Source organism: Anguilla rostrata, chromosome 15, assembly GCF_018555375.3.
Source record: "Anguilla rostrata isolate EN2019 chromosome 15, ASM1855537v3, whole genome shotgun sequence".
In the NCBI taxonomy this organism is placed as follows: domain Eukaryota; kingdom Metazoa; phylum Chordata; class Actinopteri; order Anguilliformes; family Anguillidae; genus Anguilla; species Anguilla rostrata.
In genome coordinates, this window is record NC_057947.1 from 24,485,830 (window position 1) to 24,507,310 (window position 21,481).

The 21,481-nt window shown below is 42.4% G+C and overlaps 2 protein-coding genes across 2 annotated transcripts; one reads left to right on the plus strand and one right to left on the minus strand.

Moving 5' to 3' along the window:
* The first annotated feature begins 376 nt into the window (after positions 1–376).
* Positions 377–4,603, plus strand: LOC135241034 (ankyrin repeat and SOCS box protein 11-like). Its single transcript, XM_064311140.1, has 7 exons — positions 377–601; positions 1,098–1,177; positions 1,356–1,463; positions 1,582–1,726; positions 2,687–2,821; positions 2,975–3,166; positions 4,284–4,603. Exons 1-7 carry the CDS (start codon positions 505–507, stop codon positions 4,406–4,408), a joined length of 882 nt encoding a protein of 293 aa, XP_064167210.1. The 5' UTR covers positions 377–504; the 3' UTR covers positions 4,409–4,603.
* A 2,722-nt stretch (positions 4,604–7,325) lies between these two features.
* On the minus strand, positions 7,326–18,305 carry LOC135241290 (cilia- and flagella-associated protein 57-like). Its single transcript, XM_064311546.1, has 21 exons — positions 18,015–18,305; positions 17,499–17,767; positions 17,065–17,230; positions 16,662–16,814; positions 16,426–16,568; positions 15,490–15,655; positions 14,867–14,980; positions 14,105–14,317; positions 13,188–13,361; positions 12,670–12,828; positions 12,373–12,528; positions 12,142–12,235; positions 11,536–11,726; positions 11,014–11,187; positions 10,552–10,710; positions 10,252–10,395; positions 9,996–10,112; positions 9,548–9,679; positions 8,969–9,112; positions 8,426–8,552; positions 7,326–7,477 (listed from the first exon to the last, which is right to left on the minus strand). The coding sequence occupies exons 1-21, from the start codon at positions 18,303–18,305 to the stop codon at positions 7,326–7,328; spliced, it is 3,438 nt and encodes a 1,145-aa protein (XP_064167616.1).
* Between the last annotated feature and the right edge of the window lie 3,176 nt (positions 18,306–21,481).

Genomic DNA, 21,481 nt, shown 5'->3' on the forward strand with positions numbered 1-21,481 from the left:
CTAAACATTTCACAGATAGAAACTTGTTCAAGTGTGTTGCTTAAAAGATTGTTCTTTGTGGATGTTGGCAGTGCATTTTGCTTTGTTTTCCCTTTCATCATTGTCACATTTCCGATATCAGAAAGCATTTTCAGGTGATAGAGGAAATAACCACATTCAGCAATTTCACATCACCAACCACCAACCACTGCAATTGCTGCACATTTGAAATGTATAAACAAGTGTATAAATTGTGTTCAAATAAGTCTTTCAAAGTGGGCTTTAAACATACCACAGAATAATACTGTGTCTGAGATTGAAAAAAGGAGAAGGTTGTCTTTGGTTATTGATTGTTGGTGAGGGTCAAGTTACAGCGTGTTACCCTGCTGTGATTCTTTTGTCATTCACACTGGAGGTATCACTCTGGGAGGAGGTGTCAGGTTGGGAGGGTCTCTTGCAACTGTTAAGACTGCCATTTCAACTGTGGGCCAGCTGTATTTGCAGTGGAGGAGTTTGTTGTTGGACATGGCTGGTATGCTAACAGAGACTGCTTTGAAAAGATGGCCTTGGAACATGCCGCTTCACACATATGGAGCTTTAATATGTAACCCACTTGTTGCTGGTAAGTTTCTTTTTTTCCTCACACACCACACTCCTACAGTTTCTCAGCGGTGCCTGTATTCATGTGTCCTGACCTGCCTTTCTAATGCATAGGTGATGGGTCTTTATGCCAGTGTTAGATGGTTTGGTACAAAAGAGAAGGTTTGAAAAAGTGCTGCTTTCAGGAAGGGATAGGGGTATTTTTAAGTCAAAGAGAGGGAAACTGTTTTGGGAATTACTTCTGGAGTTTACTTGATTGGATAAAACATGAAAACCGGTTATCTTTCGATTTAGGAAAGTGATGGTCTGGGGAAAGGCTACATAGATTATGGGTTGGCTTTCTGGAGGTTTCCACTGAATATCCCAATGTCCTTTCCATTCAAACACTCTGTCCTGACCGGAACCGAATCTCAGTTTGCTATCGGTTTGTTGTCGGAGGAGCCACATTTGGTGTGCTCAAGGTCAAAGAGTTGTCTGGGAAGGTTGCCTGATTAAATATATTTTTTAAATTTCCCCAGGATCCAGTGCAGATCACTCTCCCATTCATGAGGCTGCACTCCATGGCCGTCTGCTGTCTCTCCGGAGGCTCATTGGACAGGTAGGCAGAGGGTTGCCCTGTAATGAGGGTTGGGATGTAATGCGCACTCCTAAGTTCTCACATTTATAATTGCCACTTTGTCAACTGGTGGACATTTTTTGAGTGTTCAAATATATGTATTTACTCAAGTATTTTGGCGATGCTTTAACATTGGATAAACACTGTTTGATTTTCACAGGGGTTCAGTGTGAATGCTGTAACCTTGGATGGAGTGTCTCCCTTGCATGAAGCCTGTTTGGGAGGCTACGCAACGTGTGCCAAGTTGCTGGTGGAACACGGAGCCAATGTACGACAGTATCTAATGAAACAGCCGCATTTTTCAATCGGCTGAAATGCTTCCTGCGGCAGCATCAGATGCATGGGTCAGCTTTAATTAAGCTTCTGGTTTGCGCGTCTGTCCCCAGGTAAACGCGGTGACGATCGACGGCGCTACTCCACACTTCCACGCCTGCTGCAGTGGCAGCGCAGCCTGCCTGAACGTGCTGCTGGAGCACGGCTCCGCCCCCTCCCCGACACAGTCCTCGCCCATTCACGAGGCTGCCAAGCGAGGTACTGCCACTTTGCTTTGCAAATTAGGTGACATTCCAGCCAAAAGAGATCATTTTACGAATATATGCTGTAAAACAGTCATTCTGATTTCATTTAATACCTTTTCACATGAAGGACAGTATGCCTTTCATTAATGAATTATATCTGAGATTTTCCCACAGCTGTATGTCACATTAAGAAAGCTGAACAAGATCCATGTCCCTTGTCAGAGCGGTTTCCTGTCGTTCTCACCTCAGGTGAGGCCACAGCATACCTGTGGCCTCAGCTTTGTGCACCAATGGTTAATGCTCATTATCAAGGTGCTCAAGGGTTAAGCAGCAGACGGCTTCTTTGCAAAACAAAGCCTGGCCCACTGTGAAAGGGGACGCAGCCACCTCACACCTTTTGCTTGGGTATTATGGGCTAGCGGGTCACCATAGTAACCCCCCATTCATAGGTTTGCATTAGTTTTCAGGTGGGCACTTCATTTCACCCCTTGTTGCATAATACAGTTACAGGCACAATAGCTGACCTAGCATAGGCTAACAGGGGGCAACATTCCCACTGAAACCAGGTGTGGCACTACTGTTACATATTTATTGTTTAGAACAAGTGTGTTGTTTAGGTAATGATTACTGTGTTTCTGGCTTATACGTTTACAGGTGCCTTTTGTGCACACTGTTATCAATGTTTCATAGTTTGATAGAAACTGGTCACCAAGCATGCTAAGGCCAGTTTGGTGCTTGTGGGGGTCCATTACATTTCACAAAGTTTTGTTTTCACAAAGATTTCAGAGTGCGTATGCATATATTTCAGTTAGGACATACTACAAAAAGGATTCTAAACATTAAAAAAAGGAAAAATTCAGCCGTCATGCTTGATGTATTGCTGGGTATTGTTTAAAATAATGCAAAAAAAGAGGGTATGCAAAAAGTGGCCTTTATAATCAGTCTTTAATTCAAGAACGTCTGTACTAACCAGGTCACATGGAATGCATGGAGATTTTACTGGCCAATGGGGTGGACATTGACCTGGAAACCCCCCAGCTTGGAACCCCACTGTATGCCGCCTGCACTTCAGAGAGCACAGATTGTGTTGAGAAACTGCTGCATCTAGGTGGGACTTTTCTCTCACACAAATTAGGCACCATAAGCATAAGCTTTGTTTTTACATGTATTCAGCAGATGCTGTAACATATGCGACAGAGCTGGGAGTGAGATCCCTGGGATTGTGTACCCCTGGTGTTTAACTTTGTGTCCCTGCTCACAGGAGCCAGTGTCCATTTGGGCCGGGCCCAGGACACGCCCCTGCATGCTGCAGCTCGCAAGAACAGCGTGAGGGTGGTGGAGCTTCTCACAGACTACGGGGCAGATGTTCTGAGACGGAATCACATGGGAGAGAGGCCCTTGGACCTTGCAGCACCCAACAGCCCTGTAGAGAGTACACTGAAGCTGAGAAAGGGTATACCCATACACTACACATACACATACACACACGCGCACGCACGCCACATCAGCAGTGTTGCCATGTCTACGGTTTTACTGCCAAGTTGAGCTACTGAAGATGAATGTGCAAGAAAAAAAAGAAAAATCAAAGCTGTACGTAGCAGTTTTTGACATATTTTAAAAGTGCACGGCAGGCATGGTCAGACAGTCTATTACCCTTTCCCCCATCCCTGAAAGGCAGTTTCATCTGAGGGCTTGATTCTGACCTTTGTGGGTGGATTTTGAGAGAACATTGGGCCAAAAATATTTCTCTGATCTGGAAAGACTAAATTTGAGCCTGTCAAATACCGTATTTTTCAGTCTGAGGCCAGCAGGTATTTGGGGAGAGAAATGTACCAATTTCTTTCTTTTGTGTGTCAGCAAATGAAAAACACATGCTGTCTAACATAGGTCCTCAAATTAGGCCCACAAAAAATTATGACAAAACAATTCCGTTTAGAATTTCTATTAAGAATGTTTCATGAATGGGAGGCCCTGCAATTCACATGTTCATTGAATGGAAGGGCTGTTCATGTCAGAATAGCAAGGAATTACAGGTATTAGACTGCTTTTATTGGGAGGGTAGAGCAAATGACACAGCCAGTTATTTATTACTTATTTTCTTTATTGTGTTAGCAACCATATAATTAGCACCATGAGCATGCTAATGTGTCCAGGGGCCTCTAAAAAGCAGGGTGACTGATTTAGCTGGATAACTGCGCTGAATAAAACCCAGAACCCTCCCAAACCTGGAGGATGTACTGAAGTAAAAAGAGCTGTTTCAGGTTCTATGGATTACATTGACAAGTTCTCAACAACTGCAAGTGATTAGGCCTACATTAGCTTTGTTTAATTGTTATATTGGTGATACACAGTTTGGACACACATATCATATACATGCCTCCGACACACACTCCGCTCTCTGTCTCTCAGGCCCCCTCTGTCTCCTCCAGCTGTGCCATAGCCATTACATTGCAGGCATTTTAGCAGATGCTCTTATCCAGAGTGACTTACATGACTAACCCTGCTCTCTGTGCCCCAAGCTTTGCCTCTCTAACCTCAGCTAAGCCACTACCCTGCCCTCTGTCTCCTAGGCCCTGCTTCTCTGCCTCAGCTGTGTCGGCTCAGCATACGTGACTCCCTGGGACGAAGGCGACTCCATGCGGTGTCCAGGCTCCCCCTGCCCAGACAGCTGAGTGATTACCTGCTCTATAGATGACCCCTCCCCCCTCCCGGTGCCCCCCCTCTCCATCTATTGCTGCTTCTCAAAAGCACAGTCACTTCTCTGTCTTTTCTTTTGAGGGGCAAAAACATTTTGGCACATTGTTGTCATTTTGTATTTGAAATTGTACAGATTAAAATTTTATTCACTTGTTTTCTGTTGTTTGATCATCATTAAAAAGGAAATTCAGATTAGTTGTGACTGTGTGAAATCTCATTGCGTGTTGAGCAGATGCTTGTTCCTCTATTTCAATCTCTTCATTATAGCAAAGATTTAAAATTTTTATAGGTCTCATTCTTGAACAGCACAACATATGCCTATATGAACCATCAGTACCAAAAATTCTAATGAATAATGGCTAATAACCTGGTCCCTCAGCTACAAAATATAAGCTTGGTTGAAAAAGGTACATTTGAACATGTTAATTTCATAGGATGCAACAAGACCTACAAAAAACTGGTGAAGGGAAGACAAATTCCACGTTCTGGACTGACCATTGTAGTTCACAAGTAGGTACCCAGAAATTTGAAGGTGTAGAAATATTTTCAGCGGGTGGTCAGAATCCCTGAGTAGCACCTGATCCTCATTAAAGAGCCCGTCAATCAATATGCAATATCAAATCAAAGTTTTTTTTAATGCATTTCACAATGGATTTGTCACAAAACAATTCAGTTTCCCCTGGTCTAAACCCCCCCATTGAGCAAGCCAGAGGCAACAGTGGCAAGGAAAACTCCCTGCAAGACATGCAGGAAGAAACCTTGGAAGGAACCAGACTCAGTAGGGGAGGCCCATTCTCCTCAGGCCAGCACAGGGTGTGGGTTCAGAGTGTGGGTTTAGGCTGCGCTGTATGAAGCATCCGTAGGTGGCGGTCCACGGCTGGGGTGGCAGGCTACAGCGGTGGATGTATGGGGGACAGACAGCAGGCTGTCTTGGTGTGACTTGGAAAAGTGCAGTTTTCCCATTGGTGGGAGTAGGAAAGAAAGAAAAGAGCATTAGGAATTATGGGCAGAAAACAAGATTCAGAGAGTAAAGTGGGAAACATAAACCCCCATCAGGAGTTTCTCATAGCAGCATAACTACGATGACCGGGAGAGTGAATCCACCCAGGCAAGGCAAGAAACCTACCCACCCCCCAAGAGCCTGCCTGTGAAACGGGTCACAACTGTTGAGAGATGACAGTAGGTTAGTCTGTCGCCGCATAATACACTGTGCCTCCAGCTCTGTATCTAGAGTAGGACTGATAATAAGCTTCACTTTAAAGGTGCATTTCAAATCTGGACTTAGATATTGAGACTTCCAACAGAGTAGGAGTATTCTGTCAGAAAAGGCTTTACCACCTGTCACATTCTTGATAATTCCCTGTGACTGCTAGATAACCAGCATCTTGAGAACAATGCAATCTTTCAGGCTTGTAAGGCTGAAACATATCTGATAAATATGCTGATGCTAGTCCATTTAAGGCTTTAAAAGCATAAACTTAAAATCAGACCTATACTTAATTGGTAGCCATTGCAGTAATGCTAACACTGGGGTAATATGTTTGTGCTTATTTGTTCCAGTCAAAGTATGAGCCACTGCACTTTGAACTAGGTGAAAACTAATTAGACTGGCTGGATAGCAGGGCATTGCAGTAGTCTAGGCTACACATGAAAAAAGCATGCATCAATTTGTCAATGTACTGTAATAAGAAGTACCTGCAATCACATGCAAAGCCCTTTTCCAGCTGATTGATTTTCTTATTGATCTTCTGGACACCCTACTGTCACTTTTAAGCTGTATAAAACTTTGAATGACCTTAGGATACTGATTAAATTGTTCACAACTTTATGGTAATATTAGCCTGATCAAGTTGCTTACAGCACTATGAGCCTGATCAAGTTGCTTATAACCTAATGGAACTGATTTGCTAACAAATCTTAAGGTAATTTGAGTCTGACAAAATTACTCATGAACTCACAGTACTGATAAAATTTTTCACAAACTTATGGTGCTATCAGACTGGCAAGAAGATGCAAATCTGATGGGTCGTCTTTTTGCTGACTAACCACTCAGTTACTTCTCCAGACAAAACTTTTGTAGGCAAGACTCCAATTGTAGGCAGCAATTCAAACATAATTCTGGCAAACCAGCTAGAAGCACAAGATGTAGATCTAGACCTCAGAAGTGATGTTGATCAATGTGTATTGTCCCTGTCAAATAAATAAATAAATAAATAAATAAATAAAACTTCTCTTCCCAATGAAATCATCGGCGATCAACACTAAACTCCCACTGACCTTTGCTATGGCAGATGATGCCCACATGCTTTGCCTCAGGAGGGAGCTGAAGCTTAACTCCCCCCCCAGCCAGCTCCTCCACACCCCAGGCAAATGCTCATTAGACCACAGAACAGAGAACACAAAAGGGGCAGATGGCACAAGGAAACCCAAATGAAGCCCACAAACTATGTCATAGTCCTGCAAAATGTTCACTGAAGCGTTGGTTAAAAAAGAAGTGTAGAGAATACAACACTACAGTGCCAACGTTATTGCTGCCATTATTTGAATGCTTGGAGTATAACTGTGCTTTTGGATATATGAAAAACACCTGACTGGCACTTCCAAAACCAAACCTGATTTTCCTAAGAGTTCTCCAGGCCATGTACAAGCCAAGCCCAAACATGCTTACCTTCAGGCGCCAAGCAGAAGGTAGCTAGTAAGCCAGTATGACGGGTAGCAAATAATAGGCCAGGCTGAGTCACATTTAACATAGTGATAATGTGCTGGATCATGATCCAATAAGACTATGTAGTGCTGAAACAGTACCCATGTAGAGTCGAAGCAGCAAAAAGAAAGTAAATGGCTCACAGTTTGTTGCTACATGTTTATGAATCAAGGCGACTCCAATGCTGCATTACAGGAGAAAAGACGACTCTTTAATTGGAGAGGGGGCGCAGGTTGGTGCTGTGGGGAGGTCTTAGTGGGCACTTCCCTGTTTGGTCCAGGATCTGTTGGCGGAGCCACTTGATCTCAGCCCGCTGCAGCCGAATGATCCTCTGAGCCTCCTCCTCAGGGGAGAGCGTGGTCGCTGGAACGCTTGGCGCACATGCGGAAGAACTAGACTCTGGCGCTAGGAAGAGAACAGCTTGTTTCAGCCATGCAAATTCCTTTCCTCTGCACCACAGCGGATGTGCGGAAAGCATTTCGCTATAAATGCTGTACATCCAGGGTTCCGCTTAGTAATGATTGCGACGAGCTTCAACCCTTCACTTTAAAGCACACAGATCATGACAAACATATAAAGGCAATCTATTCTTAACTGATGCATGACCACTCAATAATTTCTTATTATGCACATAATTGTGCACCTTAATTTCCCCTGAAGCACTACAAAGCCTCACATTTTAATTCTTACATTTTGTCAATGACCAGGGTATTCATGCAATTGAAATTATCCATTTGTATTATTAAATAAGGAAATACGAAGGAATACGTTACTCTGTACTTTCGATACTTATCAGTACTTACAGTATAGTGTATAGTGATTCTCTCTCCGTTTATTCAAGCAGCAGTCAGTGTGGGAATGTTGTTACCACTTAATATTTACCCAAATATAAGAAGGTTTAATTATATAATGAAAGGGCTAACATGCTTCTATATATATCGCTGGCCTGGGCCTATCCTCAACTCCGACTGTCCTTGAGCAAAAAGCAAAACAGGACTATGCAGCTGGACGGTGGGATAAAAAAAGTCATAATAAGGTGGGTGTCCTTGGTACTGAGACACGCAGTTACAGCCTCTCTGGGAGTGTAAAAAGGATAGTTGTAAATAATGCCTGTTTAGTACAATGCTGACTTTGGTGGCAGGCATACTCCTTCTGCAGAAATAATATAATTATAATAATTATTATTGAAACGTTATGTTTATGTTTGAAACGTTTTCCTGACTGGGTTATCTATCATAAGACAAGGGTGAATTTTTTTCTTCAACCCAACAACAGTAAGGTGGTGAGTGCAACAGGAATAAATACCAGTACCAAAGGAATTGTATGACTTTGTCCTCCTGTATACTGACAACTGGTTCTCATAATCATGGACTGTTTCTTGAGAGACCTTCAGCTCCCTTCTTAAATCATTAAGCTCTTTGATCAAGGTGGAATCATCCTGCACGAAGGAAACATGAAAGCACAACATTAAGTACCACGACTCATGTCATAATCATGTTAGAAATCTGTCAATTGCTTTAATAACTCCCAAATGATGTCAGACACTTGTACTCAGCATATTTCATATAATAAAGGAATGTACAAGGTGTCCTTGTCTCAGGGTTATAGCTCCTGGTTGATTTGCCAATTAACCACATGGCTGATTTTATCATCTGTATTCTAAAAGCATTATTTAAATCGCAGTACATCTCGAAAACACTTTCAGAAAATTTTGTAAGACCAATGAAGGCAAATATCAAAGATAGCAGGGGTGTGAATAATTTTCACATAGATGAGAATCCAGAGTGAAAGCCTCCCGTTGGTTGATTGCATTCAGTGCATTAACCTGGTTCTAGTAGTCTCTGTCTCTCATACCTGCATCCATTTGAATTTGTCAGTGCAGTGGGACTCCATCTCCTTTGCCAGTTTCCTCCGGAGGGACATCACCACTTTCCTGCCAACTTCATCCCGTTCACGCCCATCTTTCAGCTTGCCAAGGTCTTGGCGTAGGACGTCCTCCTGTAAAACAATCAGTCTCTCACCCTTCACTGGTCTGTAATGAAAACTCTCATACATCCATTTTCATTTGTAAGGTTAATGCATGGATCAAGTTCACCAGGTCATGCAGAAGTAGAGACCCTTGAAGTGTTCTAGACTGGGCTTGACACAGTTGCTGATGATGCTGGTGCTCTCTAGACAACATATAAATAAACAGCCCTGCCTTTGTAAATAAATACAATTTTGGAGTTAACAATACTGTGAAACCTCGACTCAACCTGACTGCCTGAACCTCAACACGGAAGGATCCAAACTCTTCTCTCATTGATATAAATGTATCTTAACATGTTCATATTCTCCAGTGCATCATGTGGACAATATATTCATGTTTGCTAAGAAATGAGTTTAAGTAGTTTCTTAAACTCACTTACAGCTACAAGGGCACATATTACTCACATCAGACTGCTCTATGTAACGACCCTGCAGCTCAAGTACACTTTCTTTCAGCTTCTTGGGGTCCTGTATGAAGTCCACACAGCTAAGAAGGTCAGCCTTGAATCTTTTCACCACGGTACTCATATCGCATGCCTGCAAAGGGAATGAGGGGAAAGGATGAGGGGACCAGTAGAATACACGTCAAACCACGCACTGGTTTATCAGAGTAAAATACAGGGATTATCCCCTTGTAGTAGGCCCCCTTAGTAGTTGTATTAGGTCCATGGTTAGTGTGATATATGGGGATTATCCTCTTTCAGTGGGTCTCTGTGTCAGTGTGATATACAGGGATTCTCCCATATTGGTGACCCCATGGCCAGAGTAATAAACAGGAATTGCTTTATGCCCCTGATGAGTGTGATACATAGCAATGATCCACGTATAGCAGTCCCCCTGGTCTGGTACACACCTTCTCCATTGCTTGCCGCATATCCTTATCTGTGGCATTCAGCTTCAGTTTGAGCTCTGCGATGTTTATCTCCAACTGGGAACTCTGCTTGCTGAACACAGCCAGTTCCCCCTCCATCTACAAATCAAATGCATTCAATTATCTGAGGCTTGTAAAAGGATGCGTTTTTCCATAAGCAGCCAAACGGCAACGAGGGGAATTTTGTGTTTCAGCATCAACTCTTCGCTTTAAGCACAGACGAGGTCTTGGTCTTTACCTGCTGGATCTGTTCCTTCATCTCTTTGATTATTTTCTCTTTGGGCTCAATCTGTGTTGTCAGTTCTTTGACCCGGTGGTCCAGAATGTATTTCAGTTTTTCCAGGTCAATGTTCCTCTTCCTCATTTCAGAAATGTGAATTTCCTGCAGTGAGAAATGGTCTTTATATTCCTGGACATGCAGTGCCAAAGAGGGGTGTTTTACTGCGCAAATCTTTTCAGATATTTGATCATATTCCATTGGATTCTTTTTGAAGACAAAATTGGATATTCCTCCCCTGTGCTCTGAACATAAACTCACCTTTTCCTCAATGTTTTCATTTCTCCAAACGATTTCTTTTTCCAGACCCAAGATATCTTTCTCCAGATTGCTGATCACATTCAAGCGCTTCTTCACTTCTGCCTTAAGTCTCTCAATCTCCTTGTTTTTGTCACTAATCTCTTTCTGCAGGCAATTGAACTACAGGGACAAAATTCATTCCAAGTTTATACGGAGAAGTACTGAGAAATAACATTTACCAAAAAAAAAAAAAAAAAAAAAACTTTAGTTATTTAAAGAAACAGCTCTGTGTCAGTTGGCCATACTTGTAAATACCAGCCAGGCATCTTCATTTGCTTCATAAACACCAATAATCTCATAAATACTGTGAACCAGTATCCACATACGTACATACTGACTTCTTTAAGCTTCCATATCCTTCCTTATTCTTTCCTTAACCACTCAAAGCAAAGGGAGGATTTCCAGGGGAATGGATCGGTGTACCTTTTTCCTCATGATGCCAGCTTCGTCCTTGTACTGGGTGCTTATTTCCCTCTCCTCTTTTAACCTTGTCTCGTACTTGCAGCGTATGTCCAGGATCTCTTTGTCGGCGTCCTGCTCTATCATCTTTATCATAAGCTCATACTCCATCCTCTGCTGCTGTGAGTTGTGTTTGCACTGTGGTAGAGGACAGGAGAATGAGATAAACTCATTTAAATTGAAGGATGGTTAAGGAAGGAATGGAAGGAAGGTTCAGGTCAGAGAGGATTATTAGATGGTGGTTTGTGGAAGTGTGTTGTATTTGACACGCCTCCTTTCACCATTCACCCACCTCCCTGCATCTCACAGTTTTTGTGTTTGAATCATTGGGTTCACCTTGGACCAGTCTTCACAGTGTTGATGCGACTGGTTTGAAAATAGTGGTGGCATCCTGAAACCCTAGAGTGGGCTAATCTCTCTAATGCTCCAGTGCCCTACGAGCCTGGCATGCTAGGCTAACCACCCGGGCGGGACAGCAGTTCTCACCTGCCGAAGCTGGAGCAGGTTCTCCTGCAGCGTGGACTCATAGGACCCGGTCACCTGCTCCATCACTCGCCTGTGGCTGTCCTCGGTGCTCTGCAGCTGCAGCTTGCACTCTTCCAGCTCTTTCTGTGACTGGAGCTGCAGCACGTGCGAGGTCTCGTACTCCTGCCCCAGCTTCCGCTGCATGGTAGAGTCTACCGGGGGGGTGGGGGGGACAGAGAGAGCTGGACACTCCAAGAACTGCCAGTAAAACATGTCTTCTTGCAAGGTACAGAGACAGAGCATACAAAAAGTGCACAACCTCTGAATACATGCAGACTCATATTTCAAATACGTGAGAAACATGGTTGTTTTTGTTTTTCCATTTGACCATTAAAAATACACACAAGATGCATTAAGTGTATGCATTAAAACACCACAGAGGATGGACACAAGACAGCCAAGGACTTCTATCCACTGGGGTCCTTCAAGTGACTTTTGATGAAGGCAAGGAGGCAAGGCAAGTTTTCACAAAACTAATTGCACTTAAAAATACCACCTAGCATACCAGTGGATGGAAGAGCCTATGGGTGTTATTCATTTTTTAAATAACTGATAATGAGCTCTTACTTAAATCCTGGATCACTCTTGCATGCTCTTCCCCCACTTCTTTCAATAACTTGTCATGTTCCAGCGCCAACTTATGCTTTTCTTCCTTAAGAATCTACAGGGAAATTGTGAGATGATCAAGTTAACAATAATAAAAAAGATTATTTGATGGCATTAGTATGGACAGTCTTCTATACAGTAATAGTGCTGTGAGGCTTGATGAAGTCATCTGGTGTTGGCTTTCCAGCTCACGTTGTTCTTTTGCTCCAGGGCCTCTATCTGCTGAGTGAACTCATCGGTCATCTTTTTGAAATGACGCTTGTGCTCCATCTCCATCAGTCGTAGCTGGTACTGCTTCTCTGTGTTCAGCACTTGCACCCTTGCATTCAGTTCCAGCATGCTGCAGTTCTGAAAGAAGGTTTAGAGAGAGACTTGTAGTTCCTTCATTTTATGAAGACATGGAACACTGTATTTACGCATATGGTTGTCAATGCAAATGGCCTATATTGACAAACATGTTCCCCTGTGGTTTAGAGTGAACATATGTACCTTATCCTCCAGGTCAGACTTGGTGATAAGGATCTCCTCCAGGTAGCACATCTTTTTGTCCCTCATCAGACCGTACCTATTCCAGATTATCTTCCAGATGAGCAGAGAGCCGTCCTCTGATATGGTCAACAAGAACTGGTCATCAAATGTAACGGCCATCTGAGGACACAGAATCTCAGCTCAATCTTAACTGAAGCAATCTCACAAATGCAGTGGTCATGTTTATCGTTTGAAAATCAAAGCATCTGCATTTAACTGCAGTCACATAGTTAAAGTGGTTTGAAAGGGAAAAACCAACAATGGCTGATCACCACTTGAAACAGGCTCCCTGCAACACAGCCAGTACACCCAGTGTGGGGGGTGATTGACTGAGTCTGCTTCCTGGGAAATGCAGACCTCTGAAATATAATCATTGGGATGTGACTACTTTCACTGGCTGTTAAAAATCAAAGCTTGTATCCCACCAGCTTTGCTGGATCATGCGTGTACTTCGATTGAGTCATTAAACAGACACGCACCCTGGTGATAGCTCCAGCATGGCCTTTAAACTCAAACAGTTCCTTCTGGTCTGACAGTGGGCAGCTCATGACAGTGACAGAGCCTGCAGACGTGCCACAGAACATCACTTTCCCTTCACGAGACAAGGCCAGAGTGGTGTAGGTCACAGTGTTGGCTGGTACTTCCATGATGATCTGTCAAACAAAACAACAGCACTGACTGGTTTTGCAAACACATTCGGACACACTGATGTCTAGCCAATGGAATACCCAAGGCTGAAATAAGGATAAATAGCAATGTACATGAGATCCTTGGGCTAGGAACATGAATCTAGCTGTTTCAAATTGTCAGAACATCATTAGGACTGAGAAAAAAGAGATAGTACAAAACTGTAATTCATCTATTAAGTTACGTATAACAATGGTTTGTTAGCTATGCTATAATTTAAAGGAAGGCTTTAAGAATAGACACCAAAACACTTGCAAGTGAAGGTTTGTGAGTGAAGTCCATAGTCTTTACTTTTAGTCCCATGTCATGCACAATCTAACGTGATAGATTAATCTATTTTGAAAACATGGAATGCATGCATCACTGAAAGGGGTTTTGCAAAGGAAATTGTGTTTAAAAATCTCAATCCATCACTTACATGATGTAATGCAATTTTTCCGCATAAGGGTGACAGGTATTCAGTTGGGCATGTGATACAGAGGTTTCACGTTTTATTTCTAGATGGGGGACTGGGTGTTACTTTGTCAAGTGTTCTACCTGAATTACATCATGAAATACCCAACTGTATAAATCAAGTGTGTGCTCTGGTTTTTAAAAAATCTATTTATTCAGGTGAGGCCGACCGAGATGTTTTTGGGGTGACCTGTCCAACAGACAAGTGTCTAAAATCTCTAATTGAAAACACAGAAGATAAATGTCTCTCACACACCTGGCTGTTTTGGATCTCTTTGAGAGTGCAGTCTGTCCCCACTGCAAAGATGCTCTCACCATCAGGGGAAATGCAGACGTTTGTGTACAGGCAGGACTTATGCGCGCACTCCGACTCCAGCTCGCCGCTCTGGGTGTCCCATGTGTACACGACGCCGTCTGTGCCGCATGACACCAGCTTGCTGTCGTCTTCGCTCCAGACGACGTAGCGCAACTGTGGCACAGCACACGAGACGGCATCTCAAACGCGTCCTAAACGCCCTGGCCACCTTCTGCTGTTCGGGAAGCAACTGTAGAGTGCTTTCACCTTTAGAACGGGGTTAATTAACCGTGGTTCTGCGGAGCCATAGACTATGTTGGTTTTCATTACCTTGTACCCAATTGATTAATAATCCTCTTCATTTCTTTGGAGAAGAATGTTTTTCAAATGTTTAAGTCAGCATTCTAGAACTCCATTGCTTTCAATTACCAGTAGTGAGTGTTACATCAGCATTATAATGTTCAATTAAGAACATCCTAATAACTTCTGTGATCTTATTCCTTAAAGGGTTAAAAAGCTCACCTCACCTCACCTGTTCTTTTGGATCTGAACAAGTGGGATGTATGTACAAAAAGGATAACTGGCTTTTGAACTTCCAAAATGAGTTATAGTTTCAGTGTTGGTTAGTTGCCTGACTGAACAAAGTAGATTCTACTCGACTCTGGGATATGTACAGCAAACAGTTTTAATGTTACCAGCTTATCTGAATCTTCTGAGCCTCACCATTGCATTGTGGTCTGCCAGGTCCATGATGTTTTCACATGATGCTGTGGAGTAAATATGAACAGTGGCTCCACTGATGGCTGCAAACATGTGTCCTCCATTGCTAAAAGCACACTGAAGGGCAAAAGCACATAATATAGTCACTAAAACATACCAACCTTCTTTTAACATGGACACAGCCATCTGAAATGACAACACTTATGAAGTGACCTGACTCAAGAATGATTCCGTGGTTTTTGTACAAAATTCCCACAGCAAGTGCTGATAGCTTGACTGATAACATCTACAGGGGCTCTGGTGAGGGTGACCCCTTTCCTCTCTCCTATTTGGTTTATCATAAGAGCCTATCACAGTTTAAAGCTAGATCGTTACAACATTAAACCTTTTGAGAAACAGATTACATATATCTGTAGACTTGCAATACATTATTTTTGTACTTCATGAGGGCAGGCTTTGATTCTACAGACAATATTTGGCCCCTGAAAGATATGAAGAACATAGTCTGTCCACTCTGAAGACACTTTTCTTCCACGTATTACCAATCAACAACCACAAGCATAGCTTCCTTTCTGTCACGTGGGAAAATTGCTTTGAAGCAGTGACCACGGGTATGCGGAGCCCACCTCTGTACACCCTCTGAGGCTGAATTCCTTGAATATCCTGAAGTTGTCAATCAGCAGGTTCATCCAGCTTAGCCTCTTGGTGAAGGCCACCATGATGGACAGCCCAGAAGGGTGGAGTGCCACACTGTGAGGCTCCTCAGGAAAGCCCTTATAGAGCTCCAGTGTGCTGAGAGGGTAAGCAGATAAAAAATAATGCTATTTATGCTTTGAATAAAAGGTAGTACGTTGCTAAGAACGTAACATACAAAAAACATAAGCTGATACTGAAAATGACAATTACTACTATAATAAATATGAGAAAACAGGTACACTCCTGTGAAACCTGAAATCAGTATATGCCGGTCCATTTTATCTGATCCTGTACCAAATTCAGAACATAATTAACAGATTCATATTATAAAATTGTGATGTCCAGTTATTAAATCGGAGCCCAATCACCCATATAACTGATGATTCTATGCAGCCTTTGTCACCTTCAACACACCCCCCAGGGTTTTGATTATAATGAAATAACTGTTTTGATGGTTTAGCCGTAAGACTGTAGTATATGAATAGCAGGCACAGTTCAGGCTTGCACTGAAGCCCTTAATGGTCCTGCTTTGCCTGCAACATTTACACTTAGGCATTTAGCATTCTCCAGAATAACTTACAAGTGCATCTAAGACTAGCAGAACAGTTCTAGACCTATAAAATGAATTACGCCACAGCCACACCTCAGTCAGCTGTGGAGACAAGAACTAGTACGAGATGCGAAAAGTATGCAAAACTGCATATTATTAGTGGTGGTATTGACTCAGTACATATATTAAATGGATTAGTGTAAAAAAAAAAAAAATGCAAGGACCTGCACGGTTTTTTCACAACACCTACAATGCATCCTTTAGTAGAGAAGGGAAGCAGGGAAAGGAGCCATGATGTTGTCTGGAAATGCCTTACTTGGTCTTGAAGTTCCAGACGCGCACAGAAAGGTCCAGAGAGGAAGTGGCGATGAGTGGCTTGTGAACGCAAATGGACAGGCTGGTGATCGTGCCCCAGTGGAAGGCGTGGGAAAGGTACTCAAACTGGGCTGGCTCCCCCGCCTTAAGAACAACACACAGGGAAAGCCTGGTCAGGCTTGATTCTTGGACCCAACTCTGGCAACTTCTTGTTACGATTCTGATAGCCCACCATACCTTGCTCATTTCTATAGAGATCAGGTTGGCACTATAGAGCTGGCCACGGTCAGTGCTGACGGATAAGGCTGTCTCTGTGGGACTAATGCACAGGGCGACAATCTCCTGCATCTCAGCCTGGCTAGGATCATGACTACAGGTGTCCGATGGGATCTGAGGAATATACGCAGAAGCACTAGTGACGTCAAAGGCATATATTGATAACCAAACATGTGAATTCCATGGTGCTGATGTTATATGCTGTTCATAGATATATATATTTTTAAACCTTGTGTGATGCACTTTGTGATATTCATCGACTTCACCACAGCTTATCAAAAAAAAGAAAGAAGCCATTTTGCATTTGACACAGGTTTGGCATTACTGAAATCTGAAATGTTTGAGCCGAAGCAGAGACTGGTACCCGGATCTCCCTGGATTTCCTGAAGCTGTCTCCATCATCTGTCCTCTCAAACAGACAGACCGTTCCGGGCCCAGCTGAGCAGGCGAAGCCTTTGGAATATGTAGCAATGGTCGTTACACGAGGCTGGTGGGCAGCCACGCCCTCTTCCTGCTTTGTCTCCTGTGATCTGAAAGACAGGAAACGATTCCTTTGAGATCTCCCCTATTTTCTTTGCCATTATTTTAATATTTTCCTCTTTTATTAAGTTTTGGGAGATTTTTATTAGATTTGCCTTAAATATGGCATAAGAAAAAAACAGATGGAAAACAAGACTCGAGAAGGAATGAAAAAAAGAAAAGATATAAAGTGACTGCTTATCTGTTACTATTTTTAAACATTTCATATGGAGTGAAAGAAGTGATTGCACACTTGTGCTTCAGTGAGCATCTCAGCACCTTTCTGAATCCAGCATCGAAGGCTTAGTCATCACACTCGTTTCCCAGTACAGAACTCCGGACTCGAACCCCATCAGCCGACCAGTGTCTGTGCCCACAATAATCTGGCGTGCCGAAACCCACTGGTGCGACAGGAAGTTGTGAGACTCCATATTCTCCAGCTTCTTGATGCTGGACTGTCTGAGCTCTCCCGCGATGATTTTGAAAAGCTTGAGCACCCCATTTCCACACACACAGATCTGATTGTTGTCCTCCGGGCAGAAGCTCACCTGCAAACACAGGGATCTCACAGACTTTGTGCACGTGCACTACTGCAAGCATCAGGTAAAACTGAATTTCTATTTCATGTCTTGAACCTAGTTCAAATGCAAAACTGCAACAGTAGGCAAGAAACGTGAATGTTTCCATAACAACAAGCTATGTGAGTAATGGTAGCCCCGCTGGGCGAGTCCTCTTTTAACATAAAATTTAACACGAGGCTTCTGTTGGTGTGTGAATCTGTGATTGACATTTCACCTGGTTTATGGGGTAGGAGAGTCCACCGCTCTTCACTTTGACTATAACCGTAGGCTTGTGCAGAGTCCAATAGAAGAGGATCCAGTCCGGTGGTCCTGACTGGCCAATGAGGTAGTTACAGTCACTCGAGAAGGCCACAGAGACAAACTCCTGCACAGGCGCATCTTCCACGAATAGGACATGCCTCTTCCTCTTCTTCTCAAGTAGGTCGTACACTGTGATGGTGCCTTTCTCACTGCGCTCGGACACAGCCAGGTAACGGCGGTTGGCGCTGATGGCCAGTGCTAGCATTCCAAGGCTCTTCTGAGTTGCTAGGAGAACATGCTTGTAATAAACTTCCCCTTCTTTAGTTTAGCAAAGCTGGGCATTTTAGGCATGTAATCCTGTACAGTACAGACTACCGTTTCTCCCTGTTCATCTATATTAAGAACCTCAAATGTAAGGTTGTGAGATTGAACAAGCACGTTAAACAATATTATAGAAATTGAAAAAAAAAAAAAAAAACTTTCAAAGGGAGTCATTGCTTGTGTCTTCCTTTCACCCATATCATCGCAATTTAAGAATCCGTCTTACTGTTATTACCATTTTATTTTTAAAGCTAATATATTTATTTATTGTAGCTAATATACAATACCTGTAATGAAATCTTGACATTTTCGCTCAGTGTTGAAGCAAACACAGTTGTTGCCAGAAGGGAAAAGTATGTTTTGCTCATCCAAATAAATCAGGCCGTTAGCCACCCCAGTTTGCACTCCAAAGACGAAGTGCGGCTCAGCGTCGGCTGCAGACATGCTGCGTCACCTGCCACTAGAGGCAAAATATTATTTAACAATCTACGTGTAATAAAGATACATGCATCATGGCACACCACAGCAGTTATTCATACCACAGGGCAATAAAATGCTGCATGCCTGTGCAGAGTAAAATGTCCAGTGTCAATTCAACCCTAACAGTGTACATATGGTCCCACTCTGACCAGTGCAGGACCATAATTTAACACTGGTCATTTTACTGTGTATTAGACAGTCATTTCGTTTAGGTAAAGTATGTGGCAATGTATAGGTAACTTTTACTTACCTCTTGCTATAACGCTATAATATCTTCATTTATTTCATAGTTTTGGTGCATACAGAGCTAATAATCCAATCGGCCATCCCGTTAAGACTGACCTGGTATTCGTGTGAATTGAGATTATAACGGTATTTCAAGTACAAACCTTTGTGATGCAAAAAAAGAATATGGTTGTCTGCAAAAAGCTTGGCCATTCTACTTTATGACGCAATTAAATATGACGTATGAAGTCATTCCAGACAAACAAAATTTAATTGGATCGGAATTCAACCGACTATGGAAAAGAGTCAGGGTTCCATAAAAATCTTATCCTATTTAGAATGGCGTGCCGGTCCGTTTAATAGTTTGGTCTGGTGTAGGCTCCTTCAAATGCGAAGACATTCAGCTCAAATCCTGACAATACTTAATGCTCGTTACACAAAAGAAAACATGACAAACGGAATAACATGTACGCCAAATAATATCAATGGCAACATCCCTTATTACTAGCAAGGTACGGGGGCGTATTTAAGTTAAAACGCTGTTAATTTTCTAGAAAAAAAGAAAAGAAAATAACGAGTCTGAAATACCGCCTCAGGAAAGAATACCAATGTTTCCCCTAAATGGTAATGAATTTACTGAAAACAGTATGGTTTTTATTAACAAATTAAATCGACATGTTATGTCAGATAACATATGCTAATAAATCTAAAGAAATAAAATAAATAACTCTTAGCCTAAAACATACTCCATTTAATTAATTCACACCAAGAATGGGTTGGAGAAACTATTTTGCAGGATGTTCAAAAAAAAGGATGAAAGGATGCTGTTGTGAAAGGGTGAACGGGTTGTCATGGTTAAAAAAAAAGAAAAAGGATGAAATAACTGTCACTTTTTTATCGAGCGGTCATGCAGCCTATGACGTACCATCTGCTGTGCAACCTTGACTTTAAAAACTGGGATCTAAAATGCTGGGCATACAACAGCAACAAAGACTCATTCTTTAACGCCATTTCAACCAAATATATATGTCATTTTTGTCTCTGTATCTCAGATTTTAATCAAACAATACAGCTCCAATAATGGTCTGAGACATCCACAGCTAACTAACATCTGTAGAATGTGACAGGCTTGCAATAGAAAGCACTTGGTGGTTGTGGGAATGAACTGTCAATCTTGTCTGTCCCCTTAACATAGATCCTGGGTTTTCAATCGTTGGGCCGCAGTCGCATTGTACTCTCCTGGTTTGCGTGTTCAATCCCAACTCCCCCCCGGCCCGCCACCCCCGCAAACGCAATCTCCTCCCCTCCTGCGATTGCAATCTTCCCCAGTCCACAAATGCAAAGCCCCCCACTAAAGGGGGAAAAATACGTGAATCACCTGATTTGAATCCACCGAATGATTCAAAATGTTATACTCATGTGATATGAGGTGTAGTTGTCTTTCGTGCAGGTAACTGGGTAACCTGTAGTTAACAGACTGAGGCACTTGCTTGCATCTGATTGGCCTCATGAAACAATAATTAAACTCGGCTAGACATTAGGCCACCATCTGTGCAGTGTATTCACCAGAATATAATGTATGTGCTCTCAGAACAAATGTTACATTTTTCATATGCACTAGTACTTACACGTTGATTCCTCGGGTGTGAAAAATCTGAATCAGAGCTTGACCAGCATGAAATTCTTTCATTAAAAATGTTTCTGTGTCTCTATATGTTATTTAAAAAAATACAGCTTCAATAATGGCATGAGACATCCACAGCTATCAAGCATCCGAACACAGTGGTAAGCACTTCCATGGCTTGAAATAGAAAGCTCATAAATATATGACTGTGAAATGTAAATGTCATTGTGTGATCTTGATGGAAACAAGAGCCTATTATAACCTGTAGAAGTTTCACTGAACTACAGAAATGAGTGGACAGACTGATCTTGAAACCTCTTAAACATTTTTCAGAAATACTGAAACTAGACAAGGAGATTTCTAACTTTTGTTAGCTCTGATTTTAGTACAAAATACTGTATCAAGTACCTTGTTTTATATTCCCATACCCAAGCAGCCAATAATGCTTTCAATTATTTTTGATCCATATAATTGAAATACAATTACATAAGTCCTATATTGATCACATGGCTACTTTAGCCTAGATTTTTTTTGCCCCAATTTTGACTACTGAATCATGTGTGTGTTGGTCTGATTGCTGTAGCTGTAATTTTGATTGGAGAGTGTGCATGCACACTCACTCTCTTCTAAGCACGTTCTGTCAGCCACCAACATCTTTTCACTATACAGCCTGTCAGCTGAGCAGCAATCAGTTGGATGAGCTGACACTTGCAGACTACCAGTGACAGAGGACCAGTCTGATGACAGAAATAGGATAGGACAGAATGAAATAGAATAGAGTTTTATTTTTC